The sequence below is a fragment of the Ylistrum balloti genome, unplaced genomic scaffold (assembly GCF_031769215.1).
Source record: "Ylistrum balloti isolate Yb309-2 unplaced genomic scaffold, AGI_CSIRO_Ybal_v1 Utg369660, whole genome shotgun sequence".
NCBI classification, from domain to species: Eukaryota; Metazoa; Mollusca; class Bivalvia; order Pectinida; family Pectinidae; genus Ylistrum; species Ylistrum balloti.
In genome coordinates, this window is record NW_026781911.1 from 539,147 (window position 1) to 562,625 (window position 23,479).

General features: G+C 37.3%; 1 protein-coding gene across 1 annotated transcript; it reads right to left on the minus strand.

The window, feature by feature from the left end:
- Nucleotides 1–2,940: 2,940 nt before the first annotated feature.
- LOC132558767 (uncharacterized) lies at nucleotides 2,941–23,329 on the minus strand. Its single transcript, XM_060223371.1, has 20 exons — nucleotides 23,168–23,329; nucleotides 22,391–22,595; nucleotides 19,669–19,835; nucleotides 19,038–19,335; nucleotides 18,753–18,826; nucleotides 18,165–18,218; nucleotides 17,536–17,650; nucleotides 16,791–16,966; nucleotides 16,082–16,309; nucleotides 15,722–15,930; nucleotides 14,202–14,342; nucleotides 13,733–13,876; nucleotides 7,792–8,017; nucleotides 7,401–7,602; nucleotides 6,729–6,926; nucleotides 6,285–6,328; nucleotides 5,794–5,896; nucleotides 5,420–5,616; nucleotides 4,034–4,250; nucleotides 2,941–3,080 (listed from the first exon to the last, which is right to left on the minus strand). The coding sequence occupies exons 1-20, from the start codon at nucleotides 23,327–23,329 to the stop codon at nucleotides 2,941–2,943; spliced, it is 3,300 nt and encodes a 1,099-aa protein (XP_060079354.1).
- Between the last annotated feature and the right edge of the window lie 150 nt (nucleotides 23,330–23,479).

A 23,479-nucleotide genomic window follows, 5' to 3' on the forward strand; every position in this document is an offset into this window, starting at 1 on the left:
CCCGGCCCTAAGTCCCTAGGGATTTAATTTCTGAATTTGAGAAATGATTCCCTACCCACAATAATATTTCAGACCACATTTGATCGAAATCCATTCATGCATTAAGGCATTAAGGCAGAGTAGCGATTTGAAGCAAAATATTGACAAACTTCTGTTGGAGCCCCACCCCTAAGTTCCAAGGGGTCATAACAACTTCCCAAATTTAGGCATTCATTGCCCACTCCAATGATATTTTAGACAAAATTTTAATGAAATCCATTTAAGCATTAAGGAAGAGCAGCGTTTTGAAGCAAAATATTGACCAACTTTGTCATTAAATTCCTTCAAACATTAAGAAAGCATAGCTTTTTGAAGCAAAATCATTGACTAACTTTCCTATTTGAGCTTTTGCCACCAGGTCCCAGTTTTGGTTGAAATCTATCCAGGCAATAAGGAGGAGTAGCATTTTGAAGCATGATATCGTCTAACTTCCCCATTTCGGGCCCCACTGCCCCTAGGACCCTAAGGGTCACATCAATTTTCTAAATCTAAGAAATGATAACCCACCTGCAATAATATTGAAGTCCCATCTTGGTTGAAATCTACACGGGCATTAAAAAGGAGTAGTGTTTTGAACCAAAACATTGCCTACTTATCCCTTTTGGGGCCCCAGTCCATAGAGGTCAAATCAAATTTCTGAATTCAAGAAATAATTGCCTACCCTAACTGATGAATCTGGCCAAAGTTTGTTGAAATCCACCAAGGCAGAAAGGAGGAGTAGGGTTTTAAAGAGCTAATTTCAGCACCCATTTGGGGCCTCATTCCACAATCCCTAGGGGTCAAATAAAAATTTTAAATCTATCAAATGATTACCCTCACCCAATAATGTATCAGACCAAATTTGGTTAAAATCCACCAAAGGAAGAAAGAGGAGTAGGATTTTAAAGAAAAAATTTACACACTGCAGACAGTGGACAAAGCACAATGGCTATACATGTAGGTCATCTTGACCCATCAGGTTAGAAAACCTAAAAACACTCCAATATTCCTTGACCATTTCATCCTTGTCCTGTTTCATATGAAGTGATCACAATTCTTTGGAATATAATTACCACAAACACAGAAGTATCAGATGCCATGTTTAATCAAATCAAATGATTTTACATACACATATATATCACACTGGTATATAAGTTATCAGGCATCTACCCTGCTGTTGTCATAAAAATAAAATACTACAAAAAAGTTGTATAGTGACAAAATACCTTTGGCATATCTAGTATATCACAGAAAAAAACACCACATACATATATCATGATAGTTTTAATTTATACTAAATTATCATACAAATGGGCCTGAAAACTGATGGTCCCAAAAAGAAAAATATTTTAACATGTACAGTACTTGCCTATTACTCCGATTATACATGCTCTAAACTACAGCCATTACATTAACCTCAACAAATTAATTGTATTTGGACAGGAGTTATTTTCAACTGAATAGGAAGTGTTAAATTTTCTTAACATACTTAATATGTGGAAAGTGTATATCACTACTGGACAGTGTTTAATTACCTGGACAGTGTGGATTACTATATAGACATGGGGTTTAATCTCCAGTGTGGATTAATGTATAAACATGGGGTTTAATCTCCAGTGTGGATTACTATATAGACATGGGGTTTAAACTCCAGTGTGGATTACTATATAGACATGGGGTTTAAACTCCAGTGTGGATTACTATATTGACATGGGGTATTAAACAGAGAGTGTTTAATTACCTGGACAGTGATTACTATATAGACATGGGGTTTAATCTTCACTGTGGATTACTATATAGACATGGGGATTAATCTCCAGTGTGGATTATTATATAGACATGGGGTTTAATCTCCAGTGTGGATTACTATATAGACATGGGGTTTAATCTCCAGTGTGGATTACTATATAGACATGGGGTTTAATCTCCAGTGTGGATTACTATATAGACATGGGGTTTAAACTCCAGTGTGGATTACTATATAGACATGGGGTATTAAACAGAGAGTGTTTAATTACCTGGACAGTGTTGATTACTATATAGACATGGGGTTTCATCTCCAGTGTGGATTACTATATAGACATGGGGTTTAATCTCCAGTGTGGATTACTATATAGACATGGGGTTTAATCTCCAGTGTGGATTACTATAGAGACATGGGGTATTACTAACCTATGTGGACATAGCGTATTACTACCTGGTTGGAGTGTTTTACTACCTGGACCAAGTGTATAAATGTTTGGACAGAGTACTTAATTACCAGGACAGACAGTATTACTGCCATGGAGTGATCGAGTTTTTAACAGTAAATTCATAACACCTTGTGAAATCTGTCATTATGCTTAGACTGTGCCCTATACCATACTGTCTCCAGAACAGACCTGTTGCTGTAGACACCGCCTGTTGATATCATCCATGACTTAATTACCTACTAGGACAACCCCTGTCTCACAAGTGACTCCTTTGCCTTACCACTGTTACAAGCAGGTAAAACATGTCAGCTCTCCTCCCACCACGTACTTCAAAGTCTGCCAATGGACCCCTCCCAACAAATATGTCAAAGTCTACCAACAGACCCACCACACTTATCCAGTTTGTCAACCTGCCCTTCCCACTGCTTATCACACTGATTGGCAGCTTCCAACTATCAATGTGTCAACCAAGCAAAGTTGTGTTATAGTTGATTACTTAACTTTAATACCTAGTAAAGTATATCTTAAGTCAAACAGGTTCAATGGCTTGTATGCTCAGCAGGTTGAATAGATAATTTGTTGAAGTATTGGCACTTTAATTCAGCTATTTGAAGTTCATTGATTGTAATGTACTTGTTACATTGTGACAATGTCATTGTAGGATGTCTTTCATCATCAGTACCTTCTGTGGTCATGGAGAAGACAGGTACATGTGTACACGAGACAAAGATTACAGCCAGCATTTGAACCTGAAGAATGCCTCTAAATCAGGATCATCCACATCTTTCCTGTTCACACCTGCATATACTTTCTTCAGAAGGTCATTTTTAAATTTGTCTTCCAAGATTTTGACATACCTCTCTAAAACACCTGAAACAAACAAAGAAAAAAATATCTCAGGTCACATTTGTTATATATGTCAGGTCACACAACATTATCTATGTCAGGTAACACAACATTATCTGTGGCTGGTCTCACAACATTATCTGTGGCTGGTGACACAACAATATCTATGTCAGGTCACACAACATTACCTGTGGCTGGTCACACAACATTATCTGTGTCATGGCATACAATATCTGTCAGATGACAACATTAACTGTGTCAGCTGATGATATTATGTATGTCATGTGACAACATCTATTTTGGGCTAAATATTATCTGCATCAGGTGAGAACATTATCTGTGTCCGGTCACAACATAATCTATGTCAGGTGACAGCATCTGCATCAGGGTAGGACATTATCTATGTCAGATTGTGACCTTACCTATGTCAGGTGAATACATCATCTATGTCAGGTGACTACATCATCTATGTCGGGTACATCATCTATGTCAGGTGACAACTAAGAACATCTATGTCCGGTAACAACTAGGAACATCTATGTCAGGTGACAAGTAGGAACATCTATGTTAGGTGACAACTAGGAACATCTATGTCCAGTGACAAAAATATCTACATTATTTTAGAACATTTTTCTTCAGTTTGGTTATGTCAATAGAATCAAGGTTCTCACAACACAACCAGTAAAAGATTTGAGTGTGACATTTTGATGACTACATGGTCACCTTCATCAGGTAAATGACCAGAGTGAAGCGTTCTAGCAGTGATGTACCTAATGTACAAGATGGTAAAGAATCGACCCAATGTTTTGCCTGTACAATAATTATATGCACACTTAAAGCTCAAAAATAGTGTGACAAAATGGCAGACAGATTATAGAAAAAAAAAGAAATAAAAATATACACAAGGTTTTGCTTTTATTCCTAGCATTAAAAAATATTTAGTCACCAGATCAAACTGAACTCAACCACGCCCTTACCTAATCCTAGGACACGCCCATAGGAAACCATATAGGTCAGGAGACGTGGATCATCAAAACTCTCTGTCTTCATAAGAAGTCTTACTAACTCTCCGAGTATAAAGGCATCATCAAATGATGGCTCCTCAGGCATCGGGAACTTGGAATAGACATCCACAGCACCAGCTGGGTCTGTCTTTGTCAGCATTTCTGCTAGTTCAATGTAGGCATCATGTACCTAAAACAATTCCATCATTACAATATACAATAGTATTTAACATGTCAAAGATAAACTCGTATTTGGTAGCAATAAAAAAAAACATACATGAATCCATATATAATAAAGAGTAGCTTCCCCTTTAAAATGATACATAAACAGTAGCAGGAAAATTTTTGAAAGTGCATGCCCACCAGGCACGTGACTTCCAAAAATCTACTAGTCTAGATGGTGATCTCACTTGCCCAGAAATCAAATTGTGTTTCCAAATTTTTTTCATTTTTTGAAAATACGGTGAAACCTGTCTAATCCGACACCTGATTTTTCCAACATCCTGTCAAAGCTGACACTGTACCGTATTCCTGTGAAATTGCGTCATTTGTCAATGTATTAAAACACTGATATTTCTGGTCACCGTCAGTTCCGTATTCCGGCACACATTTCTATGACGGCAGGCTATCTTTGTTAGTTAATTATACCTGGTAAATCCGACACGTAAAATGTATATTGAACATTGCTGTCAGTGACAATTAATAAAAACAATTTATGCTAAACAAACCAATCACTTTGTTTTTTTTATCATTATTCATATAATCTGTGATCATCGTATGATCACAGAGGTTTCAAAATGATGTAGCATCGTTACTCTGACCAAATGGCAGTTCGCGATATCACCCTTCAAACTTCAATATATCATTACTTTTGTGAGAACATCCCAGAAATAACTACCCATACAAATGTATTATGAAATACTTGTGTCACCAACCTTCATATTTTGTTGGGTTTTTTTTTCAGTTTCTTTCTGCAGTACTATCAGTTTAGTAAAAAAACTGGTTGAGTTTTGTTTGTGCTATTCCTTTCTAAAGTACCCCTCACCTTTTCTTTGTCATTCGATGTTTTCTGACTTTTTCAATACTAACGATTTCATTTAGAATGACCCTGTATGTGTAAGTACAGGTGTGCACAAAATGAAATTATGCAGCAAAGCGTTATATATTGTAATGTGTTCATTTTTTGTGTGTTTTTATTCATTACAGTAGTATTCAGAAGGTGCTATACTGCATCTCTATTTTCTATTCATTCGACTGGAAAGTGGCGTCACTTTATAATGGTAAAATCCACTCTTCTGGACGAGCAGACAAGTGCTTTTCCCTGTCCCTGATAACAAGTCCAGTATACATTTTTCCTACCTCTGGTGCCATGACAATGACATCATTGTAGTTTTTCTGTGAATCTGGAATGTTTCCAGCAGCTCTGAAGGCCCTTGCTAATCCAAGATGAGGGTAGTAGGATGTTCTATTGATGGGGGTTCCTTTAGGGGGTGGAGCTTGGGTTGTGGTCTGAGCCGGAGCGGCTGTAGATGCTGGAGCCTTGGCAGCAGGTACATCTACAGTTATAAACAACCATATATGTAGATAAAATTCACAAAAACTTGAAATGTTAATCTAATCACATCATGGTGGTGGTTTTTCTTTCATGACAATTTTTAGATAAGAACCCTTATATATATATATTTATCAGATTATCAACATAACAAAATTTACAGTGTCATTGACAAACGCACCTTCCTGTTTTGTAGGCGCCTTGGGGTCACAGTGAGGTGTCTTTGCCGCTGGTTTTCCAGGAGCAGCTTTAGTAGGGACAGGGGCAGCTTTACCTGCTGGAGTCTGTAATAGTTTATCGGGATGCTCAATTATCAGTCAGAAATTCCTACTGACAATAGAATAGGTAGAGAGTTAACATTATTTACAATTTATTGCAGAATACCCATTCAGTATCTTCATCTCTTTGTCACACAAGTCATATATATACACTGTACTTATGTACATGACATGATGTTATAATATCAGTAGTTTTCAATTACACAAAGGAACTTGAGACTCATTTAAGACCAATCGATCATTATCTTTGAAGGATTATCAACAATCAGTCATACCTGGTAATTGATTACATTTTGTGAAAATGTTTTCATAACATGGATTATTGTAGGGGTCTCAGTAAGATATATAGGCATTACAAAATCTTGCAGGCACTCAATAGAACATCTACACATACCTTGGCTGCGGCACCTCCTCGTGCAGCTCCCCGAGCAGCTACACCTGGGCAAATGAATACAACCAGTAAGAAATACAACTTAATAAGGAAAGCCTGTATCTAATTTGGTAATTTTTGAAGATCCCAAATTTAGAGGCCTATTGTAAACAGGTAATGGAGACAACAAAAAGCAGTCTTGTAAAAGGTCTTATCTCAAATATTTATGATACAAGTTGTCAAGATATTTAAATAATCTCAAGATATTTAGAAAGCCATACTAGCAGTCAATTTGATTCTGGTATACCCTGATACTTAAGAGAGGGTGCAGAAAATAATAATGATTTACTATAAACCATCTTTAATTACTTCAAGTAGGGGTATATTAAGCTGAATACATTTATTTATCCATCCCTTTCAAACATATGTTGTATGAAATGTCAAAATTTGAATTAGTAACCTATTTACCTCCTCTAGCTGGGGGCGCGCCCCTTCCTCTGGCAGCAGGTGCCCCCCTTGCAGCCCCTCTAGCAGCTGCTCCACCTCGTGCAGCTGGTGCACCCCTCCCTGCTGGTTTAGCTGCTGCCTCTGCAGCTGCTTTCTTTTTAGCTTCTTCAGCTTTCTTCTCTTCCTCTTCCTTAATTTTCTTCTGCCACCATTCCTGGCCTAGACAGGTTGACCACAGAGAAACAGACACATAATGAAGCAGATGAAATAAAAAAAATTGTAATGATTGAAACAATGTTTTTCTGTTGCACAACATACCATTACAAAAGTTTAAGGAATACTTGTAATTGTATCTAATAGATTGAAGGTTATCTTCATACTGGAGATCTTGTCGGACAGATACTTGTAGCTGATTCTGATAGATAGAAAGCTCTCTTTGTACCGGATATATCTGATAGTTTGAAGGCTATCATCATATTGAAGATCATGTCTGAAGGATACCTGTAGTTGTATCTGATAGTTCCAAGGTTATCATTACACCAGAGATCTTGTCTGATGGGTATTTGTAGTTATATCTGATAGACTGAAGGCTATCATTATACCTGAGAGCTTGTCTGATGGATGCTGGTTGTTGTATCTGATAGTTCATAGTCTATCATTATACCTTAAATTATGTCCAAGGGGGTCTTTTACCTGTTAGTTTTTCTGGGGGATTTCCTGCCATTGGCTTGCCCTCCAGATCAATGGAAACCTCATATGAAGAAATGCTGTGTTGAAGATGGGTGTTTGCTAAATCCCCAGGTGTCGTGTTTTCGTACTGTGCAAACTGGGCTGCACCCAGGAGGTAAAGTGCATGGCTACTGCATGGCTGTATCTGTACCAGTTGTTGACATGTCTGCGAACAAAATCATTAAGATATTTACAATACACTTTGACCCTATCTATATATGCAGAAAATATTTGATGCTGGCTATAATTTACAGGTCAGATTCTGATTATAAAGTGTTACATCATCTATGTATCAATTATATAATACCATAATCACTTTGCAGTACATTGAAATTAAAATACATGTACCACTGACCTTTTCCTGTAGTTGTAAAAGCTGTTCATTCATTGGGATTGAGGAATTAAATATGAGAGCTGATAGCCGCATACATCGCTGGGCAATGATTTTTTCCTGACCACTCTGGTTACAGGACAGCATATTGAGTAGATAAGAGTGAGCATCCAGCAGGACCCACTCAACTTGTTTAAATGTGTCCCCTTTACTGATGTTAGGCAGGATCTGAGAGGCCAGTAGGCCAGCCCTGTTTTTAACAAAACAAAGATGTTATATGAATTATCTTACATTTAAGCTCTGAAGGTTTTTAACAGTAACTTTCTGCTGTCATCATACACTTGCTGTGTCTATCCTATAAGTTCAGGAGGTGGACATACAAATTCTGATCAAAAGTTAAAGGCTGGACAGGACAGTGAAATACCATTTGTTGTAATTCCAATGAATAATAATACGTATAGGTAGGCTTATTACCATCCATGGGCTTATTGTCAAATGACTATGCTATTCTCTACACTTCTCTCACAGTTAATCTCTGCAATCTTCTTTCAGTTGTTCTCTACAGTCATGATCATCTAACATTTATCTCTACAGTCATCTGACAGTTAATCCCTACAGACATCTCACAGTTAATCCCTACAGACATCTCCCAGTTTATCCCTACAGTCATCTCACAGTTATTCCCTACAGTCATCTCAAAGTTAATCCCTACAGTAGTCTCACAGTTAATCCCTACAGACATCTCACAGTTAATCCCTACAGACATCTCACAGTTAATCCCTACAGACATCTCACAGTTAATCCCTACAGACATCTCACAGTTAATCCCTACAGTCATCTCACAGTTAATCCCTACAGTAGTCTCACAGTTAATCTCTACAGTCATCTCACAGTTAATCCCTACAGTAGTCTCACAGTTAATCCCTACAGTCATCTCACAGTTAATCTCCACAGTCATCTCATAGTTATTCCCTACACTAATCTCATAGGAAATCCCTACAATAGTCTCACAGTTAATCCCTACACTCATCTCACAGTTAATACCTACAGTATTATCACAGTTAATCCTTACAGTCATCTCACAGTTAATGCCTACAGTCATCTCACAGTTAATACCTACAGTCATCTCACAGTTAATCTCCACAGTCATCTCACAGTTAATCCATACAGATATCTCACAATTAATTCTTACAGTCATCTCACAGCTAATCCCTACAATAGTCTCACAGTTAATTCCTACAGTCATCTCACAGTTAATCCCTACAGTCATCTCACAGTTAATCTCTACAGTCATCTCACAGTTAATCTCTACAGTCATGTCATAGTTAATCTCTACTGTCATCTCACAGTTAATCCCTACCATCATCTCACAGTTAATCCCTACAGTAGTCTCACAGTTAATCCCTACAGTCATCTCACAGTTAATGCCTACAGTCATCTCACAGTTAATACCTACAGTCATCTCACAGTTAATCTCCACAGTCATCTCATAGTTATTCCCTACACTAATCTCATAATTAATCCCTACAGTAGTCTCACAGTTAATCCCTACACTCATCTCACAGTTAATACCTACAGTCATCTCACAGTTAATCTCCACAGTCATCTCACAATTAATCCCTACAGACATCTCACAATTAATTCTTACAGTCATCTCACAGCTAATTCCTAGAATAGTCTCACAGTTAATCCCTACAGTCATCTCACAGTTAATCTCCACAGTCATCTCATAGTTATTCCCTACACTAATCTCATAGGAAATCCCTACAATAGTCTCACAGTTAATCCCTACACTCATCTCACAGTTAATACCTACAGTATTATCACAGTTAATCCTTACAGTCATCCCACAGTTAATGCCTACAGTCATCTCACAGTTAATACCTACAGTCATCTCACAGTTAATCTCCACAGTCATCTCACAGTTAATCCATACAGATATCTCACAATTAATTCTTACAGTCATCTCACAGCTAATCCCTACAATAGTCTCACAGTTAATCCCTACAGTCATCTCACAGTTAATCCCTACAGTCATCTCACAGTTAATCTCTACAGTCATCTCACAGTTAATCACTACAGTCATGTCATAGTTAATCACTACTGTCATCTCACAGTTAATCCCTAATCATCTACATCATCTCACAGTTAATTCCTACAGTCATCTCACAGTTAATCTCTACAGTCATCTCACAGTTAATTCCTACAGTAGTCTCACAGTTAATCCCTACAGTAGTCTCACAGTTAATACCTACAGTCATCTCACAGTTAATCTCCACAGTCATCTCACAGTTATTCCCTACACTAATCTCATAGTTAATCCCTACAGTAGTCTCACAGTTAATCCCTACAGTCATCTCACAGTTAATCCCTACAGTCGTCTCACAGTTAATCCCTACAGTCATCTCACAGTTAATCCCTACAATAGTCTCACAGTTAATCCCTACAGACATCTCACAATTAATTCTTACAGTCATCTACACTAAGTCATCTCACAGTTAATACAGTCATCTCACCTACAGTCATCTCACAGTTAATCTCTATAGTCTCACAGTTAATCCCTACAGTCATCTCACATCTCACAGTCATCTCACAGTTATTCCCTACACTAATCTCATAGTTAATCCCTATAGTAGTCTCACAGTTAATCCCTACAGTCATCTCACAGTTAATCTCTGCAGTCATCTCACAGTTAATCTCTACAGTAGTCTCACAGTTAATACCTACAGTCATCTCACAGTTAATACCTACAGTCATCTCACAGTTAATCTCTACAGTAGTCTCACAGTTAATCTCTACAGTCATCTCACAGTTAATCCCTACAGTCATCTCACATCTCACAGTTAATCTCACTAGTTAATACCTACAGTCATCTCACAGTTAATCCCTACAGTCATCTCACAGTTAATCTACAGTATCTCACAATCTCTACAGTTAATCCCTACAGTCATCTCACAGTTAATCTCTACAGTCATCTCACAGTTAATACAGTCATCTCACAGTTAATCCCTAGTCATCTCACAGTCATCTCTCACAGTTAATCCCTACAGTCATCTCACAGTTAATATCCTACAGTCATCTCACAGTTAATCTCATCTCACAGTTAATCCCTACAGTCATCTCACAGTTAATCCCTACAGTCATCTCACAGTTAATCCCTACAGTCCTACAGTCTCAGTTAATCCCTACAGTCATCTCACAGTTAATCCCTACAGTCATCTCACAGTTAATCATCTCACAGTTAATCCCTCATCTCACAGTTAATCCTACTATCTCACAGTCACATCTCACAGTTAATCCCTACAGTCATCTCACAGTTAATCTCTGCAGTCATCTCACAGTTAATCTCCTACAGTCATCTCACAGTTAATCATCTCACAGTTAATCCCTACAGTCATCTCACAGTTAATCCCTACAGTCGTCTCACAGTTAATCCCTACAGTCATCTCACAGTTAATCCCTACAGTCATCTCACAGTTAATCCCTACAGTCATCTCACAGTTAATCCCTACAGTAGTCTCACAGTTAATCCCTACAGTCATCTCACAGTTAATCCCTACAGTCATCTCACAGTTAATCCCTACAGTCATCTCACAGTTAATCCCTACAGTCATCTCACAGTTAATCTCTACAGTCATCTCACAGTTAATCTCTACAGTCATCTCACAGTTAATCTCTACAGTCATCTCACAGTTAATCCCTACACAGTTAATCCCTACAGTCATCTCATCTCACAGTTAATCCCTACTCTACAGTCATCTCACAGTTAATCCCATCTCACAGTTAATCCCTACAGTCATCTCACAGTTAATCCCTACAGTATTCTCACAGTTAATCTCTACAGTCATCTCACAGTTAATCTCTACAGTCATCTCACAGTTAATCCCTACAGTCATCTCACAGTTAATCCCTACAGTCATCTCACAGTTAATCCCTACAGTCATCTCACAGTTAATCCCTACCATCATCTCACAGTTAATCCCTACAGTAGTCTTACAGTTAATCTCAACAGTCATCTCACAGTTAATCTCTACAGTCATCTCACAGTTAATCCCTACAGTCATCTCACAGTTAATCCCTACAGTCATGTCATAGTTAATCTCTACAGTCATCTCACAGTTAAGTCTCACCCTCATCTCACAGTTAATCTCTACAGTCTAATACAGTCATCTCACAGTTAATCTACAGTCATCTCACAGTTAATACAGTCATCTACAGTCATCTACAGTTAATCTCACTACAGTCATCTCACAGTTAATCTCTACAGTCATCTCACAGTTAATCTCTACAGTAGTCTAACAGATAAACCAAGACTTAATCCCTACAGTCATCTCACAGTTAATCTCTACTGTCATCTCACAGTTAATCCCTACAGTAGTCTCACAGTTAATCTCAACAGTCATCTCACAGTTAATCTCTACAGTCATCTCACAGTTAATCTCTACAGTCATCTCACAGTTAATCTCTACAGTCATCTCACAGTTAATCTCTACAGTCATCTCACAGTTAATCTCTACAGTCATCTCACAGTTAATCTCTACAGTCATCTCACAGTTAATCTCTACAGTCATCTCACAGTTAATCGCTACAGTCATCTCACAGTTAATCTCTACAGTCATCTCACAGTTAATCTCTACAGTCATCTCACAGTTAATCTCTACAGTCATCTCACAGTTAATCTCTACAGTCATCTCACAGTTAATCTTAAGTCCTACAGTCATCTCACAGTTAATCCCTACAGTCATCTCACAGTTAATCTCTACAGTCATCTCACAGTTAATCTCTACAGTCATGTCACAGTTAATCTCTACAGTCATGTCACAGTTAATCTCTACAGTCATCTCACAGTTAATCTCTACAGTCATCTCACAGTTAATCTCTACAGTCATCTCACAGTTAATCTCTACAGTCATCTCACAGTTAATCTCTACAGTCATCTCACAGTTAATCTCTACAGTTAATCTCTACAGTCATCTCAGTCATCTCACAGTTAATACTCTACAGTCATCTCACAGTTAATCTCTACAGTCATCTCACAGTTAATCTCTACAGTCATCTCACAGTTAATCTCTACAGTCATCTCACAGTTAATCTCTACAGTCATCTCACAGTTAATCTCTACAGTCATCTCACAGTTAATCTCTACAGTCATCTCACAGTTAATCTCTACAGTCATCTCACAGTTAATCTCTACAGTCATCTCACAGTTAATCCCTACAGTCATCTCACAGTTAATCCCTACAGTAGTCTCACAGTTAATCTCTACAGTCATCTCACAGTTAATCTCTACAGTAGTCTCACAGTTAATCTCTACAGTAGTCTCACAGTTAATCTCTACAGTCTACAGTCAATCTCACAGTTAATCTCTACAGTAGTCTCACAGTTAATCTCTACAGTCATCTCACAGTTAATCTCTACAGTAGTCTCACAGTTAATCCCTACAGTAGTCTCACAGTTAATCTCTACAGTAGTCTCACAGTTAATCTCTACAGTCATCTCACAGTTAATCTCTACAGTCATCTCACAGTTAATCTCTACAGTCATCTCACAGTTAATACCTACAGTAGTCTCACAGTTAATCCCTACAGTAGTCTCACAGTTAATCTCTACAGTAGTCTCACAGTTAATCCCTACAGTAGTCTCACAGTTAATCTCTACAGTAGTCTCACAGTTAATCTCTACAGTCATCTCACAGTTAATCCCTACAGTAGTCTCACAGTTAATCTCTACAGTCATCTCACAGTTAATCCCTACAGTAGTCTCACAGTTAATCTCTACAGTAGTCTCACAGTTAATCTCTACAGTCATGTCATAGTTAATCTCTACATTCCTCAAACATGCACACTTAATCTCTGCAGTCATCTTACAATTTGTTTAATCGGAAATGGAAAAACAACTATTAAAATTAAAACAAAGTTTGACATAAAGATATTCATGTCGTTTAGATAAGTAAAGATAAACTTACGTGTGAAATACATCTTGTGCAGCCATACAATCCTTAATGTCAGGGTTCTGTGCGAGTAGGACCCCTAGACTGATGATGCCACGTAGGAGATGCACATTACTAGACCGTACAATGTTTTCAGCATGTAGGATAGGATTTAATTCCCTGAAAACGATAAGAACATTTGAACAGAACAGCATTATTTTTACCTCATACCATGGCAGTTTACCAGTAAAGATGTCAAAGGGTATGGTCCCCCTCCAATAGCTTCCTCAAATATTGTTTCAATATTCAATGGATTTTTTCCTTTATCTCATCAATGGCTTGGTAATAACACTGATTTTCTTGATTTAAAAATTTCTTCTCTATTTTCTTTTAATTGCCTTTCCTGTTTTATATAGAATTATCTATTTGATATATTTATACCATCCAAAGTCGCCGATCATTTTTGCAACATAAACCAATGTGTTACAATGAATGAATAATTTACCATGCTTGCTCGGCAGACAGTGAGTCTTTGGTGTTTGCTTGAAGCAGAGATTCCATGATTTCCAACAGATACCCTACAGTCTCCTTGGTACGGGCTCCTGGACCTCCAGGCTGGAAGGCTAAGGCCAAGCCAAGGTAAAACCTGTTTAAGAGAAACAGATATAGAAGTATATACATTAGTTTCTATTCAGATTTATGAAATGTATCTTTGAATTTTTATTTCAGGTGAGGTAAAATGAAGATCATCAATGTCAAGTGAAATGGAAACAAAAATAAAGATTTTATTTATCACATAACTTGCATATTTTTCCAAATATTTGAGAAAATGTCATGTTACCAGATTGAAACAAAATCTAAACTAGCAATATTCTAACTTTAAATCTTCTTTATGTCATCACAATGCATATGACATGCACCATGAAGCTATGCTGTCACAATAGAAAGAACGGAAACCTTCAGACAATAGGAGCTCGCTAGGTCATATTACACATATGACACATACGTAATAACGAAAGTTTAAGTCATGGGTCTTATTACATCCGTAATTGGGTATTGATGTGATAAATAATATCATATTGTACAATTTTATTGTAGACTAAATATAGTACATTTTGTACTAGATTAACAATTACAAAGAAGTTAAGCAGAGAAACAAATTTTCAGTTTTTTAATGGTTACACAGAATATATTTTTTTAAATATATAACTGACTAGCCAGGAGTTCTAACTGTGTGATGACGTCCTGTTTAATCCTACATAAGACAGTATATGTAACTGGCTAGCCAGTAGCTGTAACCAAGTGATGCTGTCCTGTTTAATCCTATGTAGGACAGTATATATACCTTGCTAGTCAGGAGTTGTAACCAAGTGATGCTGTCCTATTTAATCCTATGTAGGACAGTATATATACCCAGCTAGTCAGGAGTTGTAACTATGTGAAGCTGTCCTGTTTAATCCTATGTAGGACAGTATATATACCTTGGTAGCCAGGAGTTATAACTATGTGAAGCTGTCCTGTTTAATCCGATGTAGGACAGTATATATACCTTGCTAGCCAGGAGTTGTAACTATGTGATACTATCCTGTTTAATCCTATGTAGGACAGTATATATATCTTGCTAGCCAGGAGTTGTAACTATGTGATACTGTCCTGTTTAATCCTATGTAGGACAGTATATATACCTTGGTAGCTAGGAGTTGTAACTAAGTGATGCTGTCCTGTTTAATCCTATGTAGGACAGTATATATATCTTGCTAGCCAGGAGTTGTAACTATGTGATACTGTCCTGTTTAATCTTATGTAGGACAGTATATATACCTAGCTAGCTAGGAGTTGTAACTATGTGATGCTGTCCTGTTTAATCCTATGTAGGACAGTATATATATCTTGCTAGCCAGGAGTTGTAACTATGTGATACTGTCCTGTTTAATCCTATGTAGGACAGTATATATACCTAGCTAGCTAGGAGTTGTAACTATGTGATGCTGTCCTGTTTAATCCTATGTAGGACAGTATATATACCTGGCTAACTGATACTGAGGATTCCAGTTTAAGGTGACCTCCAATCGTGAGATGGCATCAGTATATTTTCCCTGTATGACAAGCATACGTCCCACATGGAAATTGTACACAGCTTTGGGCTCATCCAGGACAAGTGCATCCATATACTTAAGGTAGGCCTGTCCTAGTGGTGACTCCTCATCCTCAGCCTTCTGGGCTGCAGCACCTTCCTGGGGAATAAAAATGTACTTTATTAAACTGATTCATGTAGCTCTACTTCTTTTACTTTCTCCTCTTAAGAAACTTGACCCCTGTTATTTGTGATTAATGATAATGTTAAGTTTAACTAATGCCCTTACATCACTGCCATGTATCACTCACCGGTTTGGCTTGTTTTGACTTCCAGACAAACAGTCCCATGACATGGTCAGCCTTCGAACTCTGGCCATTCTGGTTGAGCTGCTGGTATTCTTCATCTATAGCCTTCAATTGGAGGGCTAGAGGAGCTGTGTCCGCATCAACACCATGAAGCTTACAAATAGCAGCACACTCCTCTGATTTCGAACTCTCTTTTGCATCTAAGTTCATGGATGGCAGAGAATCAGACTCCTAGAGAACAAAAAAATCAATTTTATTTAAACAATTAAATCAGTTTTTATTTATCAGATACAGGTAATATTTGTAAGTTGTGTACTGGATGGTGATATATTTGCTGGGTTTAAATCCCATGAACAGTCAGGGTCATTTTGTGGTGGGTCTCTGTGTAGTGACTGGTTGCTTCCTCACAAAAAAAAACATACAGGGAGCCTGTCACATGCCAACCTGAGCAATTGGAGAAAAAATGTCTAGCCCAAGGACACAACCACAATATCACAGACAGGTCTGTTTCTCACAAACTGCCACAGGTGGCGAGCATCAAATGACTGAGATAGATGATATTGAGAACAATTTACTTTACAGTTATATGTGCATGAATTAATGATTAGGTACCTGTAACTGCATCAATAACAGGTATATAACCCAAGTCAAGGTTATCATGCACACTTTAAAGGTGAAATCCTAGATAAGTAGCTTTAATCCTCCTACTCACCTCCTTTTTAAGACCAAACATATCCTCGGCATAATACCGCTCCTCAAGAACCATGCCTAGCTGTAAGTGCAGATTGGCATCTTTAGGCTTGTTTGAGATGGCTACAGCATAACAATGTGCAGCCCTGAGGAGACAATCTAGAGGCCCCTGTCCCTCTGACCACTGTTTAGACTGACCTGTTGGGGACACAAAAATCTGGACATAATGATAGAGCATTGGCTGACATTTGTGATGAGACTGCAGAATGTGTGTGGGGGCTAATTACTACTGGGTCTGGGCTTACTGCCAAATAACTACAGTATATGTCCTACTATAACACAATATATGTCCTATTGTAATTATCACATGTTTTGATATAAGATAATTTCATGTTCTACAGCAATAAAATGATAAATGTGATTATTACATATAAGATTATTACATGTTCTACTGTAATAAAATCATATATGTTTCTGTAATTACTTATTACTATTCAGATTATTACATATTCTGCTGTAATAAAATGATAAATGTGATTATTACATATAACTCTAATTTTATGAAATTATTGTATGCTCTTATTATAATACATGTGATATATCATTCACTGTAAAAAGTGGACATTTACTTGTTGATGGAAAGTTTTATAAATATCATATCTACTTCATAGAGTATACACAAGCAAACATATATCAACACACTATGAAACATCGAAATTTGTAAAGTATATGAAAATAACTGTTGGTTATGAAAAAGAATTACTAACCTGGTTTTGGTAGAATTGTGAAATAGGTCTTGATTTCATCTTTTGCTTGTCCAACTAATTTATCAACTTTGTTCTCTCCGAAAATCTGTTGTAAATTCTTCTCCCATCCACGTACCTTTTCATTAAGCAAAAACAATAGGAAATGTACAGACAGATGTAACATGTATATATAGTGTAAACTAAGACAAGGATATCCCTTGTGATATCTGGTGTTAGATCCTTGTCTGAATTGTCTAGCACCTTTACCAGACACCTGACACTTAATTTCACTAAGCAATGTAAACATCAGTGCTGAAACATATTAAATGCTCCTCATTTTTAACTTTAGGTCAGTATTGAAACATATTTGATACCCCCTTTTTAGACTATATTATTAAGTAGTAGTAGAGAGGCCCTATTGGCTGAAAAACCAACTGTGGTAATATTATGTATTTTTGATATTAGCAAAGCAGGAGAAAATAAGATGAAAACCTGTTTCTCAGGCCAAGATTCCATGACATCCAAACCACAAGTTTCACCACACTTCAGAGTATGTTACAGATTCTGTGTCCACAAAAGAAATTTTCCTATGTGAGATTTTCTTATTCAGTTCTATACACACCTAAAATTATGTTTCTTGTAATACATACCTTGACAGAGTGTGCTAATGTTGCTGAAGAGTCCTTAAATTTATCCTTTAAATCCTGCAATGACACAAATACAAATTTTCAAAAAATGTAATTGACTGTTTCTTTCATTATGTCTCTGTAAGTGTTTACTTTGACTTCAGGCGTCACACTGTACTACTGTATACAGGTGTGTTTACCCTGACTTTAGGTGTCTCACTGTACTACTGTTACAGGTGTGTTTACCTTGACTTTAGGTGTCACACTGTACTACTGTATACAGGTGTGCTCACCTTGACTTTAGGTGTTACACTGTACTACTGTATACAGGTGTGTTTACCTTGACTTTAGGTGACACACTGTACTACTGTATACAGGTGTGTTCACCTTGACTTTAGGTGTCACACTGTACTACTGTATACAGGTGTGTTTACCTTGACTAGGTGTTACACTGTACTACTGTATACAGGTGTGTTTACCTTGACTTTAGGTGACACACTGTACTACTGTATACAGGTGTGTTTACCTTGACTTTAAGTGTTACACTGTACTGCTGTATAAAGGTGTGTTTACCATGCCCAATTATACTACAGTTTGAAAAAAAATGTTTACCTCAACTTTAGGTTCCACATTACACTTTTCAATACTTGCAGCTAGTTCTCCAAACTTAAGAGCATCTGATGTACCTTAAACACAGGGAACAAATAGTATTGATTTAATATCAACACACAATTTCACAAAATAATTTCTCACCATAAATTTACAGTGAGTATTTATATAAAAAAATACATGTTGAACAAGTAAGTTTTTTATCGAGCATTCAAGAATTTAAGGTCAATACACAATTGATTAATAAATACTGTGACTTTTAATCAGAAAAATAATATTGTGATATACCTCCATATGTCAGTGGGATGTTTGTTAGTGCAGCAGCCATTTGTTTCTCCATGGCAATGTCGACTATCCTCCAATCACCCATAAGTGTCATACCACTGATGGGATCCACTTTAGAAGTGCGAGTCATGGCATCAATGTTTGGAGCAGAGTAGGTGTGTTTTGGCTCACTCCCCCGAATGGAGATGGGTCGGTAGAGAGGTGAGAGTGATATGGGACACTCATACTTCTGTGCCAATTCAGGGTCTGTAAACTTGGCATATCTGGGCATAGGCTTCCTCAGTATGTCAATACTGTAGGTCTTGTGTTTGAAAAAGACACAGAAATTTGTGATATTACATGATACAGAGGCATGTTAAACCATCATAGCAACTCCCATACATAACTTGGTGTGTATGAACTGAGTGTAGTTAAGATGACTGAGTATCCTGTGTATGAAATGATTAGAATGAGTAAACTTTAAAGTATGTTATAGTCTACCAAACATTGCCATGTGTACTTGCTTGGAAAAACTCAATACAAAATATAGCTTAAAAATTTTTTTTACAGCAATATTTGATCAATGGTGAATAAATACAAATATTACCTATCAATTGTTGTTCCATTTAAAGTAAACAATAGCTGCCATTGTTACCTGTTTGTTAGAACCATCAGCAGACGTCACTTCTATCTGGATGTTGGTCTCTCCCACATTTAGTGGGTAGGCTGTTCCAGGCTTCTCCCCACATACCAAAACGACATTTTTGGGGTCTGGTGCAACTGGTTTAGCAGTGACACTGGCCACATTGCATGGTAATACACCTATATGGAATAGATTATTGCTGAATAATAACATAAATTTTAAAGACAAAAAATTATTTCAAAACATCTTCAGGTTGGTAATGTCAGTAGAATAAAAGGTAACAGCATGATATTTTGATGACTACAGAAATGTCACACTCCAATCTTCTAGACCTTTCATTGTATAAAAGTTCTTATAACATAACCGGTAAAAAATTTGAGCATGATATTTTGATGACTACAGAAATGTCACACTCCAATCTTCTACTGGTTGTGTTACAGAAATCAACTAAACTTAGCCATTGAAATCAACTAAACTTATGTGACAGTCAACAGACAAAAAACTGTCAGTACAGAAATCAATATCATGTTAGAAGACAGACACATGGATTCAATACCTACTCTGAACTAAACCAGTCCAGTCAGCAAGGGTCAACAGAAATCAACTAAACTTAGCCATGTTAGTGACAGTCAACAGAAATCAACTAAACTTAGCCATGTTAGTGACAGTCAACAGAAATCAACTAAACTTAGCCATGTTAGTGACAGTCAACAGAAATCAACTAAACTTAGCCATGTTAGTGACAGTCAACAGAAATCAACTAAACTTAGCCATGTTAGTGACAGTCAACAGAAATCAACTAAACTTAGCCATGTTAGTGACAGTCAACAGAAATCAACTAAACTTAGCCATGTTAGTGACAGTCAACAGAAATCAACTAAACTTAGCCATGTTAGTGACAGTCAACAGAAATCAACTAAACTTAGCCATGTTAGTGACAGTCAACAGAAATCAACTAAACTTAGCCATGTTAGTGACAGTCAACAGAAATCTGCTAATGCTGGCCATGTCAGCAAGGGTCAACTTAAATCTTCTCATCCTCACTGTGTCTGGAGGGTTAATAGAAATCTACTAATCCTAGCCATGTCAGTGAGGACCAACAGAAATCAATCAAAACTCACCATGTCAGTGAGCATCAACAGAACTCTGCTAAGCCTAGTTATGTCAGCGAGGGTCAACAAAAATCTACTCATCCAGGCTATATCAGCAAGGGTCAACAGAAATCTATAGATTCCATTGGTTTATGTCACTTTCAACATAGCTTTATTAGTTGAAAGTGACATAATGTACAACAGCTATGGTGAGCAAAATTTTAAGTATCCAGGCATTGTCACAGTCAACAGAACACTACAGAATCAAGTCTAATGTAAGGGTCAGCAGAGCATTAAAGATCCTACAACCATGTTAGGATCATCAGACGATTCAAACTTACAGCCATGTCAGGGTCAAATGAACACTGCAGATCTATGTCATGTCGTCTCAACAGATTACTACAAATGCATGTCATGGTAACCACACCATTCCAGATCCTAGTGTTCATCATGGTCACCAGACCACGACAGATCACAGTCATGTCAGGCTCAACACTACAGATCCATGTCATGTCAGTTTCAACAGACCAATAAAGATCCTAGCTCTATAGCACTACAGACTCTATAGCAATGTCATGGTCATCAAACCACTACAGACTCTATAGCAATGTCAGGGTCCAGTGAATACTATGGACTCTATAGCAATGTCAGGGTCCAGAGAACCCTACAGAATCTATAGCAATGTCAGGGTCATCAAACCACTACAGATCCTAAAGCAATGACAGGGTCCAGAGAACACTATAAACTCTATAGCAATGTCAGGGTCCAGAAAACACTACAGACTCTATAGCAATGTCAGGGTCCAGAGAACACAACAGACTCTATAGCAATGTCAGAGTTCAGAGAACACTACAGACTCTATAGCAATGTCAGAATCATCAAACCACTACAGATCTTATAGCAATGTCAGAGTCCAGTGAATACTATAGACTCTATAGCAATGTCAGGGTCAAGAGAACACTTAGGACTCTTTAGCAATGTCAAGGTCATCAGATTACTACATATCCTATAACAATGTCAGGGTCGTTAGACCAATAAAGATCCTAAAGTCAAATCAGGGTCAACAGAATTCTGCAGATCCATGTCATGACAGTTCATCAGACCACCAAATCAGGGTTTGCTGAACACTACAGACCTACAACCATGTTAGGGTCAACAGAGCACTGCAGATCCATGTCATGTCAGTCACAACACACCACTAAAGATCTTAGAGCCATGTCAGGGTCAACAAAACAATATAGATTATATAGCTATGCCTGGATCAACAAAAAACCTAGTCATGTCATGGTCATCAGACCACTACAGATCATAGTCATGTCAGGGTCATTTGGTTGCTAAAGATCCTAGCTATGTCAGGGTCAACACATCACTACAGATCATTGTCTTATCGGGCCCCAACAAACCACCTCAGAATCTTGTGACTGTAGCCATAGCTGAATCAACAGCTAATGATAATCTCTAATCTTAACCATGTTATAATCATGTAACAGTAATCAATAATCTTTACACCAGAACAATGTCAAGGTCAACTGAAATCAACAGATCCTTGCCATGACAGAGTTAATGGAAATCAGGATATTTTTGTCACTCTCAACATAACTGTATTACTGCTGAGGCTATATATATTGCCATATGTAACTTACAAGAGTAAGTGGTAACTGCAGAATCAAACTCAGGCATGAGACATCCTTGAGAAAACTTAAGGTCACTAAGTACAGCATCTTTAGCCGAGAGGCGTTTCACATGGAGGAAATAGTTTTTCACAGTGCCATCTTCTGAAGTGACTTCTATTTTGATATCAGTTACAACTCCTTCTGGTAGACCAACCTCCTTCTCTCCTCCACTTCCCTACAAATTAAGTAAACACCTGAACAAGTTAGTATTAAAGCACAATCTTTTCTCCTCAGTGCCCTACAAAGTAGGCATCTCCTTCTGATTAATGACCATTCTTCAAAGATGTACTTAATAAGACACCATCTGATCACAATATACATTTTCAAATTTTCATGTTTTTCATGATAAATAAATCATTGAAGCTTGGGGAAATCTAAAGATCTGACAACTCTGCAGTACAGCAAAAGAAAATTCTACAATAATCTTATACATATAAGAGATCACCATCCGCCTGTTGCTATTGGCAAATTTGTCGCAAGTTTCTTGCCTTGAACATTTATGTATATATTCTATCATTGTTTGAGTGATTTTACAGCTACATATTTGGCAGCTGAAAGTGTACATATAAGTTGGAGCTGCTTATTTTTTAATTAACAGACCTTAAAAACTTTGTTTCATGTGAGAAGAGCTTAGTTTTGTACGACAGGAATCGAAAGTATTAATTCATACATGTTCAGTGTAGGTCAGGGTCATGTTTGCTTAATTGTTCTACCGTTTGCTGACCGACGTGAGAAAAATAATCGTACAGATATAGAATAAGATGCACCGGTGTCACTTGTGAGCGGATCAATTCGGATTTTTTCCACATTGCTTGCAACGGTCACAGCATATTCTGTAGTATCCTTGTTGAATACTGGGGTCAATTTTCCAGGTTTGACAGCTAACTTTTCTAGATTGCAGTCGTCCATCTTGAAACTTAGGAAGCTTCAGTGCGGACCTATAAATTAAGAATAATAATTTCAAAAACTTCGTCCCAAAATATCTTTTTTATTGTGAAAAGAAATGTAAAATGATATAAAATGTTCTCATTTAAATACATGAATACATTGCTTTGTTTT